This window comes from Dipodomys merriami, unplaced genomic scaffold (genome assembly GCF_024711535.1).
Source record: "Dipodomys merriami isolate MVZ:Mamm:240054 unplaced genomic scaffold, mDipMer1.0.p SCAF_22, whole genome shotgun sequence".
Taxonomy (NCBI): Eukaryota; Metazoa; Chordata; class Mammalia; order Rodentia; family Heteromyidae; genus Dipodomys; species Dipodomys merriami.
In genome coordinates, this window is record NW_027203604.1 from 24,174,715 (window position 1) to 24,192,146 (window position 17,432).

Below are 17,432 nucleotides of genomic sequence, written 5' to 3' on the forward strand. Positions count from 1 at the left end.
CATGAGTGGTTAGGATTATTTGCCTGAGTCTCTGGTACCTGGTTTCTTATTCTATTTCATAAACTTAATATAGATACCCTTCTGAAAATACTTATTCTAAATCTCATGTGTAGGAGAGTCATTTGTCATGAATGATTTTAATTATGGCAGTCTGATGTCAGAATAGAGCAGCAAAACACAAACACACACACAGACATGAAATTAACAGTGGTTTAAAGTGTTACAGGGATATGGACAGGAGATAACACTGAAGTAAGTGGAGAACATCTCACTAACAGTAGCCACTTGGAGGATTTTGGCTTATATTCTTATAACAGTACTGTGCCTCTGAAGTGTTTCTAGCAAACTATACAGACGATAAAAATGATCAGATCTTCCAATCTTCGCTTCCTATAGAGCTAGCATCTAGGTACATGCCACTGTACCCAGTAGCCATAGTTTACTGGTCTTCTAGTTTTAAAATATATACTTGAGCCAGGCACTGGTAGTGCATAGCTACTCAGAAGGCTGAGATGTGAGAGTTTCAGTTTGAAGCTAGCCCCAGGCAGAAAGTCTTTGAGACTCTTATTTTCAGTTAATCACCAAAAGCCAGAAGTAAAGCGGTGGCTCTAGAGGTGGAACCCTATCCTTGAAATCAGGCACTGTGCCCAGGGCCTGAGTTCAAAACCTCAGGATCTGCACTAAAAAAACAAACAAAAAAATGGGTACTTGAGTTTAACTATTATCCCAAACAAGATGTAAAATACTTTTATCTCAAACTTTTCCTCTTGCTGCTTCTTTTTTTTTTTTTTTTTTGTCGGTCATGGGGCTTGAACTCTGGGCTTGGGCGCTGTCCCTGCGCTCTTCAGCTCAAGGCAAGCGCTCTACCTCTTAAGCCACAGCGCTACTTCCAGTTTTCTAGTGGTTAATTGGAGATAAGAGTCTCACTGACTTTTCTGCCCGGGCTGGCTTTAAACTGTGATCCTCAGATCTCACTCTCCTCAGTAGCAGGGATTACAGGCATGAGCCACCGGCGCCTGGCTCCTCTTACTTCTTTATGAGCAGCCATATTTCAACCCTCACCATAGATAATCACTGATTTATCTTAATAGAAATCAGGAGCATAATCTAAGCTGTTGTGCTATTTCACTACTGAGAGTATATGCAAGTCCTTTTGCTCCATAACTTCACTAATATTGGCATTGTCCATCTTATTATTTTTGGCCATTTTAGTAAGCATATGGTAGCATGTCATTGAGATATAATTTGTAGGGTTTTTTTTTACCTAAAAAATATTTGTTTTACATCTGAGAAAATGTTTGTTTTACAGTTGTTGGGTATTAGGGTTTTATGAATATCAGTAAGACCAGATTAAATAAGGTGTTGTCCAAGTGTTCTTGTGTCTTTACTGATTTTTCTCTTTGGTTGCTTTCCCCCTTGTTTTCTTGCTCTGCAGTTTGGAATGGTCAGCTGTCATTGTGGATGAAGTGCATAGAATCAAGAATCCAAAGGCGAGAGTAACAGAAGCTATGAAAGCTCTATGTTGTAATGTCCGCATCGGCCTCACTGGGACCATCCTTCAGAACAGCATGAAGGAACTGTGGTGTGTTATGGACTGGTGAGCAGAAATTTATTTTAGTATTTAATACATCTTTAGCTTTCTACATCTTGTTCCTGGGGAGGAAAAAAAAATCAGTGGAGAAGTATTTGTTCTCAAACAAGTTATACAGAGTCCCATGAAAAGCTGTCTTATTGTAATGCTTTTGGTCCTGAAAACAGAACCTTATCAATTTCATCATCATTTTCAATTATAAAGTTGCCAAAACAGCCTTAAAGAAATTCTGTTTTTGCTGTTATTAATAAGCAAGTGAAGGGAGATATTTCTTAAAAACAAAAGTGTTTTTCTTTTTACTTAATAAGATTATAACATTTTGCTTATTGTCTTTATAAAGGGCTGTGCCAGGACTTCTAGGTACGAGGATGTACTTCAAAAAGCAATTTTCTGACCCAGTAGAACATGGTCAGAGACACACAGCAACGAAAAGAGAATTAGCTACTGGCCGAAAAGCTATGCAGAGGCTTGCAAAGAGGATGTCTGGCTGGTTTCTTAGACGTACTAAGACTCTTATCAAGGATCAGTTGCCTAAGAAGGAAGACAGGGTAAGGGTTACATTTATGTGTATTAATTTTATCTCATTTTTTGCCAAAAACTTGCCTTTTTTAAGAGGAAGTCTATCTCCGTGGTATTTTATGAATATAATTTGGGGATCTTTATTCTTCCTTGGGAGGGGAGAAATGTCACATGGCCAATTTCAGGAGACATTAATTGAACTTGTAAGTTTTCCTTGCTAATCTGATGGCTACCAGGTTTATTGCTGGTGTATATGTGGGTCAGCTTTCCATTGTAATGATAAATACTACAGATAAGTCAACTTAAAAGGAAGAAGGATTTATTTTGTCTCATGGTTACAATCCCACGCATTCACCCCTATTGCTTTAGACAATGGTAGAACATAGTGGCAGAGAGTGCATAGTGAACGGAAACGCTTACCTCATAGTGCTGGGAAGAAAAAAATCAGACACAATAATACTGCAAGATATTCCCTTCAAGGGCATGTACCCAGTGCCCTCACATCCTTCCACTAAGCCCCAGATTCTAAAGGTTCATCTCCCAACAATGCCAAACACTGGTGACTAAGCCTTTAGTATATAGCCTTGGGTGGCATTTAATACCTACACCATGACAACGTACATTAAAACTAATTTCTTATCACTATTTTTGATATAATTCTTCCTTAAGGAAGCAGAATCTTCTCTATCTAAACAGTTTTACATTCACATACTGTAGTTCCTATACTACCATCTAGTATGTTCTTTGTTACCTTCATTCTAGTTATATGCCCAAAGTGGTTAAAGAAGTTTTAAAGATTTTTTTATATAAATTGCAGTTGTATGATTAACCTAATATTTTTGAATTTGTAGAAAATTGTAGAAAGTCTGAATTGATTTTTAAGATTTTTTTTCAAAATTTCAATGATCTTTTATAGTTTTTCAATCTTATACCTGAGAAATAGAATAAAGATTCCTAGTCAGTGGTTTTAGAGGTAAGGGGAATCATACCAAATACCATTAGATTTATATTTCTTATTGTTGTGATAAAACCCCTGAGAGAACTACTTGAACGAAGGATTTATTTGGGATCATTATCACTTGGCTCCATGTTTCTGAGGCAGAACATCATGACTGAGAAAGCCTGTGGCAGAGAAACTTGTTCACCTCTTGGTAGAAAGGAAGCAGAAAGGCCTAGAGACAGGATACCTCAATGTCGCCCCCAGTGACCAACTTCCTCCAGTGTGGCTTACCTGGTGCTTTCCAAAACCACCACTTGGGAACCTAGGTTTTAAGGCATGAGCCTATGGCATATATTTCATATTTAAGCCATAACAGATACCCTCTTATCATCGGATATTCTATTACTTTGAAAAGGTAGATTTGAAAGTATGATACTAATATGCAACTGGGGTAATTGATATATCACTGTTGATATTTAAAGCGAAGATTGTATGAAATCCCTTATGAACTCCTCTACTTTTTACAAATGTTTTATGCAACTCTTGTGTGTATATATAGACATACTTGTATGTATATGTTTATGTATTATTTTTTCAGTTGGAACAACAAAAGTATAAATATATGAAGAGAGACTTACGCTTAAAGATTTAAAACATGAACTGAAATGAAATACTATAGGCTTGAATAATGGCTCTCCCACTTAAGTTTTATGACTTGGAACAGTTTGCAAAAATTTGCTGAATTAGCAAAAATGTTGATTTTTAAAAATTTATTAAATAGAAATAATAAGCTTGTCTCACATGGTTGCTCTGAAATGCATAAATAAGAGAAGTTTAAGAAATGTTATTATCTAACTCGTTCCATTTCCTAACAAATTGGGATGGTGTCATTCTTTCTGATGGAAGTATAGAATTCATATATATATATATATATATACATATATATATATATATATATATATATATATCACATTTTCTTTTTTTTTCCAAATTTTTTATTTTGATTAAGTGGTTACATAATTTCCCAAATTTCACAGTATTGTAGGATAGTGATGCTTACTTAAAGTCACAAACACATTCTAATTTTAATGGAGCAAATTGTCTATCATGGTCTATAACATTTATGAGTACATTTCTTTTGTTTTGCATAGCGTCAGCTGTTCCCTCTTTCCCACTCGTTCCCTCCCTCCCATCGCTGCCATTGAGTTGCTTAGTTCATTTTGGTCAATGTCCAGTGCAGCTGATGGGTCCTGCTGTTGTATGTTTTTCCCTGATTCCCTCTAGTTCTGTGTCCTCCTCCTGGTTTCCCTCCAGTGTGCACATATATACCATATATGTGATCAGCAGCATGGGGTTATTTAGTAGTGATTCGACCAGATGAGTGGAAGTCCTTTGTTTCTTAAGTCTTGTTAATTTTGTCATATCACTTTACATTTTGGATTTAGCATCCACTTATCAGAGAGACCATGTGCTGTTTGTCTCTGCTCTTGGCTTACCTCACTCAACATTATTTCTTCTAGCTCCATCCATTTCCCTGCAATAAACATAGTTGTGTTGGTAGCTTTAGTATGGTCTTGTTTTTGACCATGGGTAAATGCCCAGAAGTAGGATTGCTGGGTCATAGGGGAGCTCTGTATAGTATTTTGAGGGGGAGCTCTGTATAGTATTTTGAGGAACCTCCATACTGCTTTCCAGAGTGATTGAACAAGTTTACACTCCCACCAACACTGCAATAGGGTTCCCTTTTGGCCACGTACCCTCCAGTATCTGTTGTTACTAGATTTTTTGATTATAGTCATTCTAACTGGGGCAAGGTGGAATCTCAATTTTTTGTTTGTTTGTTTTGTTTTTGTTTTTGTTTTGTCGATCTTGGGGCCTGAACTCTGGGCCTAGGCCTTGTCCCTCGGCTCTTCAGTACAAGGCTAGCACTCTACCACTTGAGCCACAGCACCACTCCCAGTTTTTTCTGCTGAGGAATCAAACTCAGGGCCTCATACATGCAAGGCAAGCACTCTACCACTGAGCCACCTTCCCAGCCCCTCAATGTTGTTTTTATTTGCATTTCTTTTATGGGCAGAGAAGTTGAGCATTTCATGTGTCTACTGGCCATTCTTATTTCCTCTTCAAAGAAGTCTCTCTTTTAAGTCTTTAGCCCACTTGTTAATGGGGCAGTTATTTCTTTGAGGATTTGTTTTTGGGGGATTTAATTTTTTGAGTTCTAAGAATATTTTAGATATGAAGCCCTTGTCTGTTGTATGGCTAGTGAAGATCCTCTCCTAATCTGTGGGCTTTCTGTTGATCTTGCTAACTATGTCCTTTGCCATGAAGAAGCTCTGAAGTTTAATGCAATCCTATTTGTTCAACCTTTCTTTGATTTGTTGTGTTTCTGGGTCTTTATTAAGAAAATGTTAGCCTGTGGTCAGGATCCCAAAAGTTTTTCACTCCTTTCTGTAGCATCTATTTTTGATGTCTCAAGTTTAGTCGAGAGGGATGGATAACTTTAGTGGCTCTTTCAAATTTTTAAAAAAATTTTTATTTTTTGTAAAGATGCTGTACAGAGGGGTTACAGTTACATGAGTAAGATAATAAGTACATTTCTTGTCAAACATTGTTACCCTCTTCTTTATTTTTCTCCTACTATCCCTTCCCTCCCTTACCTCTTTCACGCCCTCCCCCCCCAAAGTTGTAAAGATCATTTCCAACATAGTTTCTTGTGAGTATCATTGTTGTAATGGGTCATCCTATGTCTTTGTTTCAGCATTTTGTTATTCCCCTTCCCCTCTCCAAATTAGATAAATGTATAGACAAGATGCAGGGTACCAGAATCAAATACCGTGACAACAGGGAATATACCATAGGGGGAAGAACTTACAAAAGAAACCAAAAAAAATCATGTACTATATTAAAAACAACAACAAAGAAAAACCTCTTGTGTCCTTATCTTGAGGTTCAAATAGCTTCATCTTATATGGTTATATGTACATAGCTTTTGAGCTTTTCTGCTCATCTGATAAGATTATCCTAGACATATACTAGTTATTGCAAATAGGGGAAACATCTATTTTTAATGTCTCAGGTTTAGTCAAGAGGGCATAACACATTACAGAAAAAGGAATGTTATTGTATAAACAACTCAGTCTCCATGTTGTAATAATTGATTTCTACCTTCTGTATATTCCTTGTTTTTATATACGTAATTTCATTCAAGATGGGTATCAATGTGTAATATTTGATAGATTTTTAAAAACATTTTGGAGACATTCCTATATCAACTAAATACATATGTATTATTTACAATATTATTCTCCTGGTAATATATCTATAAATTTTTGCAAGTAGGTAACTTTTCTGTTTTGTTCCATTCCTAAGTGTCCTATTATGGTGGATGTTTTTAGTCCAGGACTCTAGGGATACAGCTAGGAGAATTTTAGTAATTTCTAGTGTTATTGGAAATAACATCAAATGATCTTCTTTATAACTTAGTGCATTGTTTTATCATATTTTCTTCTTGACTTCAAATTGGGCAAGAAAGAACAACTTGTGTTCCTTTTATGTATATTTACTTAATTATTAATCTTAGGACTTTATAGCAAGATATTAAATACAAATAACATTTCATTAATATGAAATTTTAAATGTTTTTCTGAGTTTTCCAAATATTTTCAGGAAGTATTTATTATTCATACAGTGGTTCTGAGATTCTTTTTTTTTTATCTTTTCCTTTGGTCTAAATTTTTAAAAATTTATTTACATAGTGGACCGATAGAGAACCTTTGAGAAAACCCAGAATATACTGAGAAAATATATAAGTAATTCATATAACATATTATATTATATTTCCTTTTAACCAGAAGCAAATCTCTGGGGTTAAAAATGCTCTTACAATGTTTATCGTGTAGTGTAAGGTGAGGAGCAGAGAAAAGAATTGTGAGAAGTTGTCATAATGATGCACCAGAGGGAAAATTAGCTTGTGAGCAATTTTCAGTATTACAATCTATTAAATCCATTGTACATTATGATTGTTAATCTTATTGCTGCAAAAATTACTAATATTTGTCTTATATTTTTTCTTGTCAGATGGTTTATTGTTCTTTAACAGATTTCCAGAAAGCTGTCTATCAGACAGTGTTAGAAACAGAAGATGTGACTTTGATACTTCAGTCCTCTCAGCCCTGTACCTGCAACAGTGGTCGAAAAAGACGATACTGCTGCTATAAGGCAAGTGTAGTGTCTATGCCCTTACTGCTCTGCTTTTCCTTATACTGCAATCTATCACCAACTAGCACATACTAAATGAATTTTTTTCTCAGACACTTTATTAATTCTAACTAAAGGTTTTAAGTGGATTTTGTTGTTAGTGGTGGTGGTCATGAGGCTTAGACTCAGGGCCTGGGAGCTGACCCTGAAGTTTTTTTGCTCAAGGCTAGCACTCTGCCACTTTGAGCCATAGTGCCACTTCTGGTTTTCTAGTGGTCAATTGAAGATAAGAGTTTTATGGACTTCCTGCCGTGGCTAGTTTTGAACTGTGATCCTCATATCTCAGCCTCCTGAGAAGTTAAGAAAGCAGGCGTGACTCCAATGCTTAATGTTTTAAAAAATGTTTTACAATATTAGATAGTGCCCACATACAAACTATAATATTCAGATGTATTTTCAAGAAGTTATTTTATAAATAAACCTGCAATTTAATATCTTCTTTTCCAGGAATACCATTTTCTAATTAGGAAATTAATCATTACTTTTTACTAGCAAAATAACTTACTAGTTGATTTCAGGCTTAAGTATTAGCTCTGATGTCAAATACACTGTCAATTTAATAGAAACTATGCATTAGTAGAATGAGAAAAATTCAACCAGTCACTGTTGATTCACACCTGTAATCCTAGCTACTCAAGTGGTTGAGATCTAAGGATCACAGTCCCATGCCAGCTCAGTCAGACAAATTGGAGAGACTCCTATCTCCAGTTAACCATCAAAAAGCTAGAAGTAGCAGTATGGCTGAAGTGATGGAGTACCAGTCTTGAGCAGAAAAGTTAAGAGAGAATCTGAGTTCAAGCCCTAGCACTAGCGCACACATATGTACACACACACACAAAAAGTAAATTCATTTGTACTTTTCTACTTTTTGTCAGTGGTTATTGCCTTTTTCTTTCCACTTGTTTCTTTCTCATCATAAACCCATATCTGTATACACACAGCAATCCTGGTAAGCATTTATTTAGTTGGACTATATTCTGCTTCCTTTGTTTTCCTAGGAGGTTCTACCCTCTCCCCCCAGCACATGAACCAGTCTTCCAGCTCTTGTTTAGCTGTTTTTTGTTTTTATTAATCTCTTCTTATTTTTGTGACAGCCCAGTGTGCTAGAATACCTAGAAACATGTTTATGGGTAAAGGGTCTATATAGTATTTCGCTGCATCAGCTTTTTTAACCAGAACTCCACAGCAGCAATTCTGTCACTGGCTATGATGAAGATGAATAAGTTCCACTTTTAATGTCGTTGTATTATGATTCTCCAGAAATGATTGCACATTAGTGGTTCTTGGATAGTTCAAATTAATTGTTGGTCATCATTGTTTTAGAATTCATTGTGTCAATGAATATTATAATATGCTGTATGTATTATAATATAAGCTGTTGTATAGCCTTGGTAGTCCCTTTCCTGATTTTATGTCATGCATTGTTCTGGTTACAGACCAATTCTCGTGGTGAAACAGTGAAAACCTTGTATCTCAGTTACCTTACAGTTCTCCAGAAGGTAGCCAACCATGTTGCACTGCTGCAAGCTGCTGGTACCTCCAAGTATCAGGTTTGTGTTGGCCTTTTACACTTCCTTGTGATGTTATAGATATTTAATATTGATATTGATATTTGGAATACAGTGTCTTACCTCGTATCCCTAAGTTCTTTTATATGAAATTTAAGGGGAAACTGACTTGTTCATTTTAAAATTTAGGGGGCTTTTGGATGTACCTCACTGGAAAAAACCTACCTAGCATATGCTAGGCATAGCCCTAGCACCAAAATAAAATAAAACTGTTCTTTAAAAAGTAAAATTTAGGTATTAAGAATATGGCCCTCTTTTGTGGTATGTAAATTCTTTTTTGAAAATTAATTTACCTTATTATAGAGGTAATATACAGAGGGATTAAAATTACATGAAAGTAATGAATACATTTCCTTTTGTACAATGTCTTCTGTTCCCTCACTCTCTCCCAGTCCCTCCCTCCCATCTCTACCCACAAGTTGCATAATTCACTTTCACCAGTGCCCAGTGAGTTCCACTGTTGCATTTTTCACCCTTTTTCCTTTGAATTCTGTACCCTCCCCCCAGCCTTTCTAAAGATACACACTTGAATACACTATTCTAAGGAAAAAGACAGACTGATCAAAAAATAAAGACTATAAACTAAAAAAATTAAAAGTAAATAAAAAAAGAAAAGAGAGGTCGGTCTCATTTCCATATCTTGGAGTTCATTTTGCTATGTATGATGAGGCACTTAGACACTGCCTTTTTTGTGTTTTTATCCTAAGAGTAGCCTCTTTAGGTCTCACTATGTGTATCCTGTATCCCAGTGTATTTTAGATATACTTTCCACATATCAGAGAGAACATGCAAATAGGGCATTTCATAAAGTGAAAGAAGTTAAGCTTAAAGCTTCTAATAATGCTTATGTGTTTGTTTTCCTAGTATCCTTTGTTGTAATTATGAAGATATTGGAAAACCAGACCTATTCCACTAATAACATAACAAATTATATTTATTCTACTAGGTAAACAGGACCTATAGTCTCTTTGATAATTTTTAGGACTATTTCCCAAACTTTCAGAAATCAGTAATTTCCAAGTTTAGGGTTAAAAATAATAATTTGTTTTGGTGATTTCAGTTGTTTCTTGTTCTAGAGCACAGCATAACTAAAAATATCTTGACTTTTATGCAATGATATTTTCCTTTTATATTACAGTTAATGCTACTGAAATGCAATTTTGAAATTCAATAAGAATTTAATTCTGTTCTTTGATTAGTGTTATTTACTCTTGATTAATGTTATTTACTCTTTGGAGAGTGTTTGCCTCCTTGTTTTAGAACTCTTAAAAACAAAGTAATGATAAAATTAGTAGCTGTATCATTAATAATTCATCAGAGTTATGTATTTTTAAAATACCATTTTAAGATTTTCTGAATTATTTATTCAACTTAAGGCAAAATCTTCAAAGTAAATAAATATTCCTTGTGAGTAGAATTTTATTTTGTAAATGACTTCAATTTATTGAAGTTTAAATGTGTTAATCTCTTTTTTTACCTTTTCTTCAAGGAAACACTTATCGAAAGGATATGTGATCAGGTATTTTCCAAGTTCCCAGATTTTGTGCAGAAAAGCAAAAATGCAGCCTTTGAAACACTTTCTGACCCTAAATACAGTGGAAAAATGAAGGTACATGCTCTTCTTTCAAGCTGAATATAGAGATGATACAGAAAAAATTATCCACTGGCACATCAGCAATACAAATTAGACAGGTGCTCAGATATTCAGGAGAGACTGTGGCTCTAAATAACTATAATAGTTCTGTTAGCATTTCCTCATTCATTGTGTATACAGGTGGCTTCTATATGGCAGTTGTATCAAATATAAACCCTCCTTACTAATATACTAGACTTAGACCTTCTTAAAATGTGTGCTCTTATCACATGTGTCATAGCTGTCCTGCTGGAAACCTAAGTGTTAATGCTAAACAGGAAGGTAAGGGAGGAAAGGTTGGCGTGAGCCTAGAATTAGAGAAAGGAACCTCTTTAAGAGTTCATTTTGGGTAAAACTTTTATGTCTGTATACTTTCTGCCTATGTTTTTTGCTTGCTGACCTCAATTAAAAGTTTGCAAGGGAACATTTGTTATGTAGAGGAATGGACCTGTAGCCATGTTACTCTTGGTGATATATTACTGAAGGAGGAGTGAAAACCAAGGCTAGCTTCTCCAACCATGACCTAAGCCTCTGGGCATTGCCCCTGACAGCAACAGGAAATGTTGACAGCCTCCAGCCTCCTTCTAACAAAATGAGTTTGCTTAACCCTTTCATAACTATCAAGAACCTTTATTTAAGAATTCATAGCTTTTTATAAAACACTCTTCAACTATATGTTATAATTAAGGAAAAGGTAAACTATTTATTTCTTTTGGCAAAAGGAATAAAAAAGAAGTAATTCAAAGTAGTCAAGTTTTGTTTTTTCTGGAAATACTTTTAGAGTTAATCTAGATAACCTCACCAGGGCTTAGTTGCTTGGGATCTTTAAATTCAGTGAAATAAAACATAATATAGAAAAGTAATTCTTCAGGATGATTACATTAAAATTTTATGTATTTTAAATAGACAGGTTTATATTAGTGAGAAAATCATGTTATTATCACAAAAATAATTCAAACCTAGTATTTCCTAATAGTAGTAAATCTTTTTATCCATTTCACTGAATTCAAGTTTTTAAAATATGAAAAGCTCAATTACTTTATGACTGAGCACTTATAATGTCCTAAGTTAAGCCAATAGAATGTTTCCAGAAATCATAGCTTCTTTGAAAATAACATTACCCACCAGTATTCATTTAAATTTTATTCTTTGTTACTTTGCCACAAAAATTTTTTTATTGTGAAAATACCATACAGAGGGGTTACAATTACATGGGCAAGGTAATGAGTACATTTCTTATCAAGCATTGTTGCCTCCTCCTTTGTTTCCCCTTCCCATCCCTTCCCATCCCCCCTCTCGCCACAAATTTACCTTTTGAAATGAAATAGTTCAGTAATTCTTCCTTTATATGTTTTATATCTATTAAGACTAAATTTTAAACTTTTAATCAAAAGTCTAGGAGATAATGGTGTCTGATTAAGATAATGAGTGGATATAATGTTTATTCAAATTGTTGGAGGAAAAAAAGCAGTCATAAAGCATTACTGGAGACTGGGAATACTGGTGTTCAGGAAGAATTTAGATAATTGTCTTGTTTTCTGAGGGAGCAGAGATTGATAATAGTAAACTATTAATAAAATATTTGGGGGATGTTTTTTACAATTTGATTAGCAACATTATATGGTGATATTTTGATCTGGAAATGTAAAACCATCAGTAAACACTGGTGAGGATATGCAGCAACAGGAACTCTCACTCAGTGCTAGTGGGATATCAGATGATTCCATCAGTGGGGAAGATAGTTTGGTGGTTTGTCACAAAGCTCTTAAGACTTATATTCATGTAAAAACCTCACTTGACTTTATTTATAGAAAGCATGGAGACAACCAAAATGTCCTTCATTATATGAATGAATAAACTGTGGTATAGACATACAATGAAATTCATCAATAAAAAGAATTGAGCTACCAAACTGAAAATGCATGGAGAATCCTTAAATGCATATTGCTAAATGAAGGAAGACAGTCTGAATAGGCTATTTGTGATTCCAACAATATGACACTGTGGAGACAGGAAAAAAAAGCAATTGTTTATAAGGATTCTGGGGACAAAGAATAGGTAAAGCACAAGAAATTTTTTAAACAGTTAAATTATGTTGTATAATACTATAATTGCAAATACATGTAATGATACATTTGTCAAAACCCACAGAACTACAACACAATGAGTGAACTCTAATGGAAACTGTGACCTTAATAATCAATGTACCAAAATTCTTAATGTTTATATTATCATAAAGACATTAATAGGAGAAAGTATGAGGAAAGGGCAGAGTGAAGACAAAATGGGAGTATGAGGGAACTTTCTGCACTTCCTAGTCAATTCTACAAACATAAGCAAAATCTGTCAATTAAAATACTTAATGTCTTCAACCAGACATTGGTGGCTCAGGCCTGTAATTCTAGCTATTTGGGAGGCAGAGATCCAGAAGATCTCTATTTGAGGCCAACTCTAATTAGAAAAGACCTCAAAAAACTGTCTTCAAAATAACCAGCAGAAAATCAGGATAGAAGTGTGACTCAAGTGGTTGAGTGCCAACAGAGCAAGCAGCCAAGTAAGTGAGCATGAGGCCCTGAATTTAACCCAGTGGCAGATAAATAAATAAATAAGTTTATTGGAAAATGAAAGTTTGGAAGAGATGGAAAAATGATGAAAGTTTGAAGGAGAATGCATCAATTAAGTTGCATTAAACTTATAAATGGATCTGTTGAATTATAACCCCTTTGTGTAGCTACTAAAGATGTTATTATACTGGGTGTAATTTCTTTGTTCCCTCTGCAGATTGCTTTTCCATGGCATTCTAGAGCTATCATTGCCAGATGTGGGAGTGCCTGTTTAAAAATAACAGTATTGCTTGTATACACATGGCCTTGGACTTTCAGAAAAAGACTGTGGAGCAGATTATTGGCATTTTGAGGTCAAAATTCAATCTGGAAGTCAGAGCTTACTATAAATAGAGAAACAATGGGTAGAAAATGAGAAGAGGTATATTATATCTGACTGATTATTCCTAAATAAATAAACATTAAGACTAGCTAGATTTCATGACATCTGGCTAGGATAATTTAAATACTTCCTAAAAGGTATCTGCTCTATAATTTAGTTTTTCAACATGTTGTAGGTATAAAGAAAGTGTATATTGGAAATTAAATTAATCCATTTAAGTACAGCCCATAATTTAAAATATTTCCTTGTTATTAAAGCCAGATGAAATGAAATATGTCTTTTAGAACTTTACATCCTGGGCTGGGAAGGTGGCTCAGTGGTAGAGTGCTTGCCTTGCATGCATGAGGCCCTGGGTTCGATTCCTCAGCACCACATAAGCAGAAAAAGCCAGAAGTGGCACTGTGGCTCAAGTGGTAGAGTGCTAGCCTTGAGCTGAAGAGCTGAGGGACAGCGCCCAGGCCCAGAGCTCAGGCCCCATGACTGGCAAAAAAAAAAAAAAAAAAAAGAACTTTACATCCTTACTGATGAATAACATTTAATGTATTATCTAATGCTTTATTCCTCAGTCTTAGAAAAAATAGGTTACTAGGTTAACATTGCATTAAAAATAATTTTTAAGAAATTCTCCAATAATGGGTACATATATAAAATATACTCTTTTTGAAACTGGTGTACTAATGTGTTGTAGTTCATTTCCAGGTCCTTCAGCAGCTTTTAAGTCATTTCAGGAAAAACAGAGATAAAGTTCTTCTATTCTCTTTTTCCACCAAGGTGAGTTCCATTTGAAGTTAAATTTTTACTTGCCTAGCCCTTTGTTCCCCATTTTTTTTAATAGTGAAAGATTGTGTTTGTTTGTTTTTTTTTTAAAGGAAGATGACCAAATATTAAAAAAGCCCATTTCAGGATAATGGGAAGAAGTGAAAAAAATTGTTTTTCTTTCAGTTTAGTTTTCCTGTTGCTGGGAATTGAACATAGGGCATTGCCTATGCTAGGCAAGCACTCTACCACTACACCCCTATACCCCCAAATATTTACTGCTTTTTTTTTTTTGGTCGGTCATGGGACTTGAACTCTGGGCTTGTGTGCTGTCCCTGTGTTCTTTAGCTCAGGGCAAGCGCTCTACCAGTTGAGCCACAGCACCACTTCCAGTTTTCTGAGTCTCACGGACTTTCCTGTCCAGGCTGGCTTTGAACCATGATCCTCAGATCTCAGCCTCCTGAGTGGTTAGGATTACAGGCGTGAGCCACCAGCGCCTGGCTATTTACTGCTGTGAGGGCTTAGTGGTCAAGTGTTTGCCTACCATGCATAAGGCCCTGGGTTCAATTTCTCTGTACCACATAAATAAATTAAATTATAAAAAGAGGAAAAAGAAATTGTGAGCCAGACACTGATGGCCCACACTTGTAATTCTAGCTACTCAGGAGTCTGAGTACCAAAGATTGAGGTTCACATCCAGCCAAAACAAGAAAGTTCTTGAGATTCTTCTTTCCTTCTAACTAATGAAAAGCCCTTAGTGGAAGTGAGGGTGAAGTGGTAGAATACCATCCTTGAGTGAAAAAGCTGAAGGATTATGTCCATGTCCTTAGTTTAAGCCCTAGTATAGGCGCGCACACACACACACACACACACACACACACACACACACAGTACTGACTAAATCTAACCTCAAATCCTCAAATAATCAGTGCTGTCTAAGTCTAACCTCTGTAGTAGAATGAGTCCTCTAAAATGTATGTTTTCCTCCCTTGTCTCTTTCTCCAGCTGCTTGATGTATTGCAGCAGTATTGTGTGGCCTCTGGGCTTGACTACAGGCGACTTGATGGAAGCACAAAGTCAGAGGAAAGACTGAAGATCGTGAAAGAGTTCAACAGTACATGTGATATCAACATTTGTCTTGTCTCTACCATGTAAGAAAATAAAATTTGAGAGCTTGACTTTTATCTGTTTTTAAGATTTAAGTTAATTAAAAAAATTAATGCTAGATTCATTTTTAATGGAAAAATATATGTTTTAATTTTAAGAAGTAGTATGTATGTTTCTAATTATAATCAATAATAGATTTTTTTTTTTTTGCTGATCCCCTTTATCATCACTGAATTTAGCTTATAAATACAGGGTATCCCTCAGCTCTTCAGCTCAAGGCTAGTGCCCTACTACTGGAGTCATGGCACCACTTCCAGCTTTTTCTGCCTATGTGGTGCTGAGGAATCGAACCCAGGGCCTCGTGCATGCAAGCACAGTACCACTGAGCCACCTTCCCAGCCCTGAGGACTTCTTTTTTAAAAAAATTTTCTGACCCTAAAATGTGCTTTAATTCTATGAAATCTTATATTTTTAAAATTATCTTTTAAGTAGTTGTTCAAAGGGGTTTCAATTCAACATGTCAGTTTATGAGTATAATGCATCACTCAGACTTCTTACTCATTGGATGAGTGAAAATTCCTATAGCAGGAAACTGAGCTCACTCAGAGAGCTCAAAAGCTTACCCTCCTCCACTTCTACCCAGTTATAGACTTTATAAAAGGTAACTATAAATAGATGTAATGCCTATTTCTGAATCTTTACTTAGAAGAAAGCACATACTTTAGAGAAAGATTTAAATAAATATGAACATCTGGGTGGGATGATTTCCTTTTTTGTGGAGGGAATAAGCAACCATAATTTTTACAATCCATGTAGTAAAAAATTTGTAGATTTACTCCCACTGTCTTTCAAAAAGAATTTCAAGGGACTTTATAAAATAAATGTATTAGCTGGGGCACCAGTGACTCACACCTATAATCCTCGCTACTAAGGAGGCCAGCCCAGTCAGGAAAATCTGTGAGACTCTTATCACCGATGAACCATCAGAAAACTGGATATGGCACTGTGGCTATAGGGAAAGCATTAGCCTTGAATGAAAAAGCTCAGAAACAGTGCCCAGATCCTGAGTTCAAACCCCACAATCAAGAACAACAAGAATCACAATAAAAATGAATGTTTGTACTTGGACAGCAGAAGCAGGAGGATTGTAAATTCAGAGTCAGTCTGAGTTATATAGGGAATTCCAGGCCAAACTGGGCAGCTGACTGAGACCTTGGCTTTAAAAAGGAAAAGAAAAGGGCTGAGAAGTTGGCTCAGTGGTAGAGCGTTCTCGCATGCATGAGGCCCTGGGTTCGTATTCCTCAGTACCACATAAGCAGAAACAAGCCAGAAGTGGTCCTGTGGCTCAGGTGTTAGGGTGCTAGCCTTGAGCTGAAGTGCTGAGGGACAGGACCCAGGTCCAAAGTTCAGCCCCACATCGACAAAAAATTTTTTTAAAAAAGGAAAAGAAAAAAAATCATATGTAAAATGTATATAGTAAAAATTAAACCAAACTTGCGTGTTAGTAGCTTATCCTTATAATCCTAGCTACTCAATAAGCTAGAATCTGAGGATTGAGATTCGAAGCTAACTGGGGCAGACAAATCCAAGACTCATCTCCAATAAACTACCAAGGAACTATGGCTCCAGTTACAGAATACTAGCCTTGAGCAAAAAAGCTAAGGGATAGCACCCACACTGAGTTCAAGCTCACTGGCACTGAAAAAAATAATCAGGATAAAAGTTCATTTAAAATAAAAAATATATTTATAATGAACTGTTACTGTGGAGTACTAACATTATTCTTGAATTCCTGTAACTAAGGCAAAAAGAGACACTTTAGACTCACAGTTTCCTCTGAATGAAGTCATGTCATTTATTGCCTGGGTTCTTACACACAGAGTAATAAATGGCATACAGTACAGTTTTCAATTAAGTCTTAGAACATACAGGTTAAGTGTTCTTACTTTTAAAATGATGTGCTTTGAATTAATAAAAACATTCAACACTAATTTGACTAGTACAGACCCTATAATGACATTAGTTGTCTTTTCTCTTCTTCTGCTTACCTCTAGCCCAGCATATTGTTGTATTAACTCCTGGACTTGGGGACACTAACCGTTCTATTACTGTTTC

At 35.5% G+C, this 17,432-nt stretch overlaps 1 protein-coding gene across 5 annotated transcripts in view; it reads left to right on the forward strand.

Moving 5' to 3' along the window:
- The window catches only part of Ercc6l2 (ERCC excision repair 6 like 2), a 213,046-nt gene that overhangs the window by 25,158 nt on the left and 170,456 nt on the right, over positions 1-17,432 (forward strand). For all 5 annotated transcript variants that reach the window (XR_011374293.1, XR_011374292.1, XM_070033710.1 and 2 more), the window contains exons 5-11: positions 1,436-1,597; positions 1,932-2,139; positions 7,128-7,268; positions 8,744-8,857; positions 10,365-10,484; positions 14,154-14,225; positions 15,216-15,361. Coding sequence is in view for 3 of the 5 variants with exons in the window: in XM_070033710.1 (XP_069889811.1) it covers positions 1,436-1,597; positions 1,932-2,139; positions 7,128-7,268; positions 8,744-8,857; positions 10,365-10,484; positions 14,154-14,225; positions 15,216-15,361 (963 nt within the window). In the remaining 2 variants the exon portion in view is untranslated. The remainder of the gene's footprint in view (positions 1-1,435; positions 1,598-1,931; positions 2,140-7,127; positions 7,269-8,743; positions 8,858-10,364; positions 10,485-14,153; positions 14,226-15,215; positions 15,362-17,432) is intronic.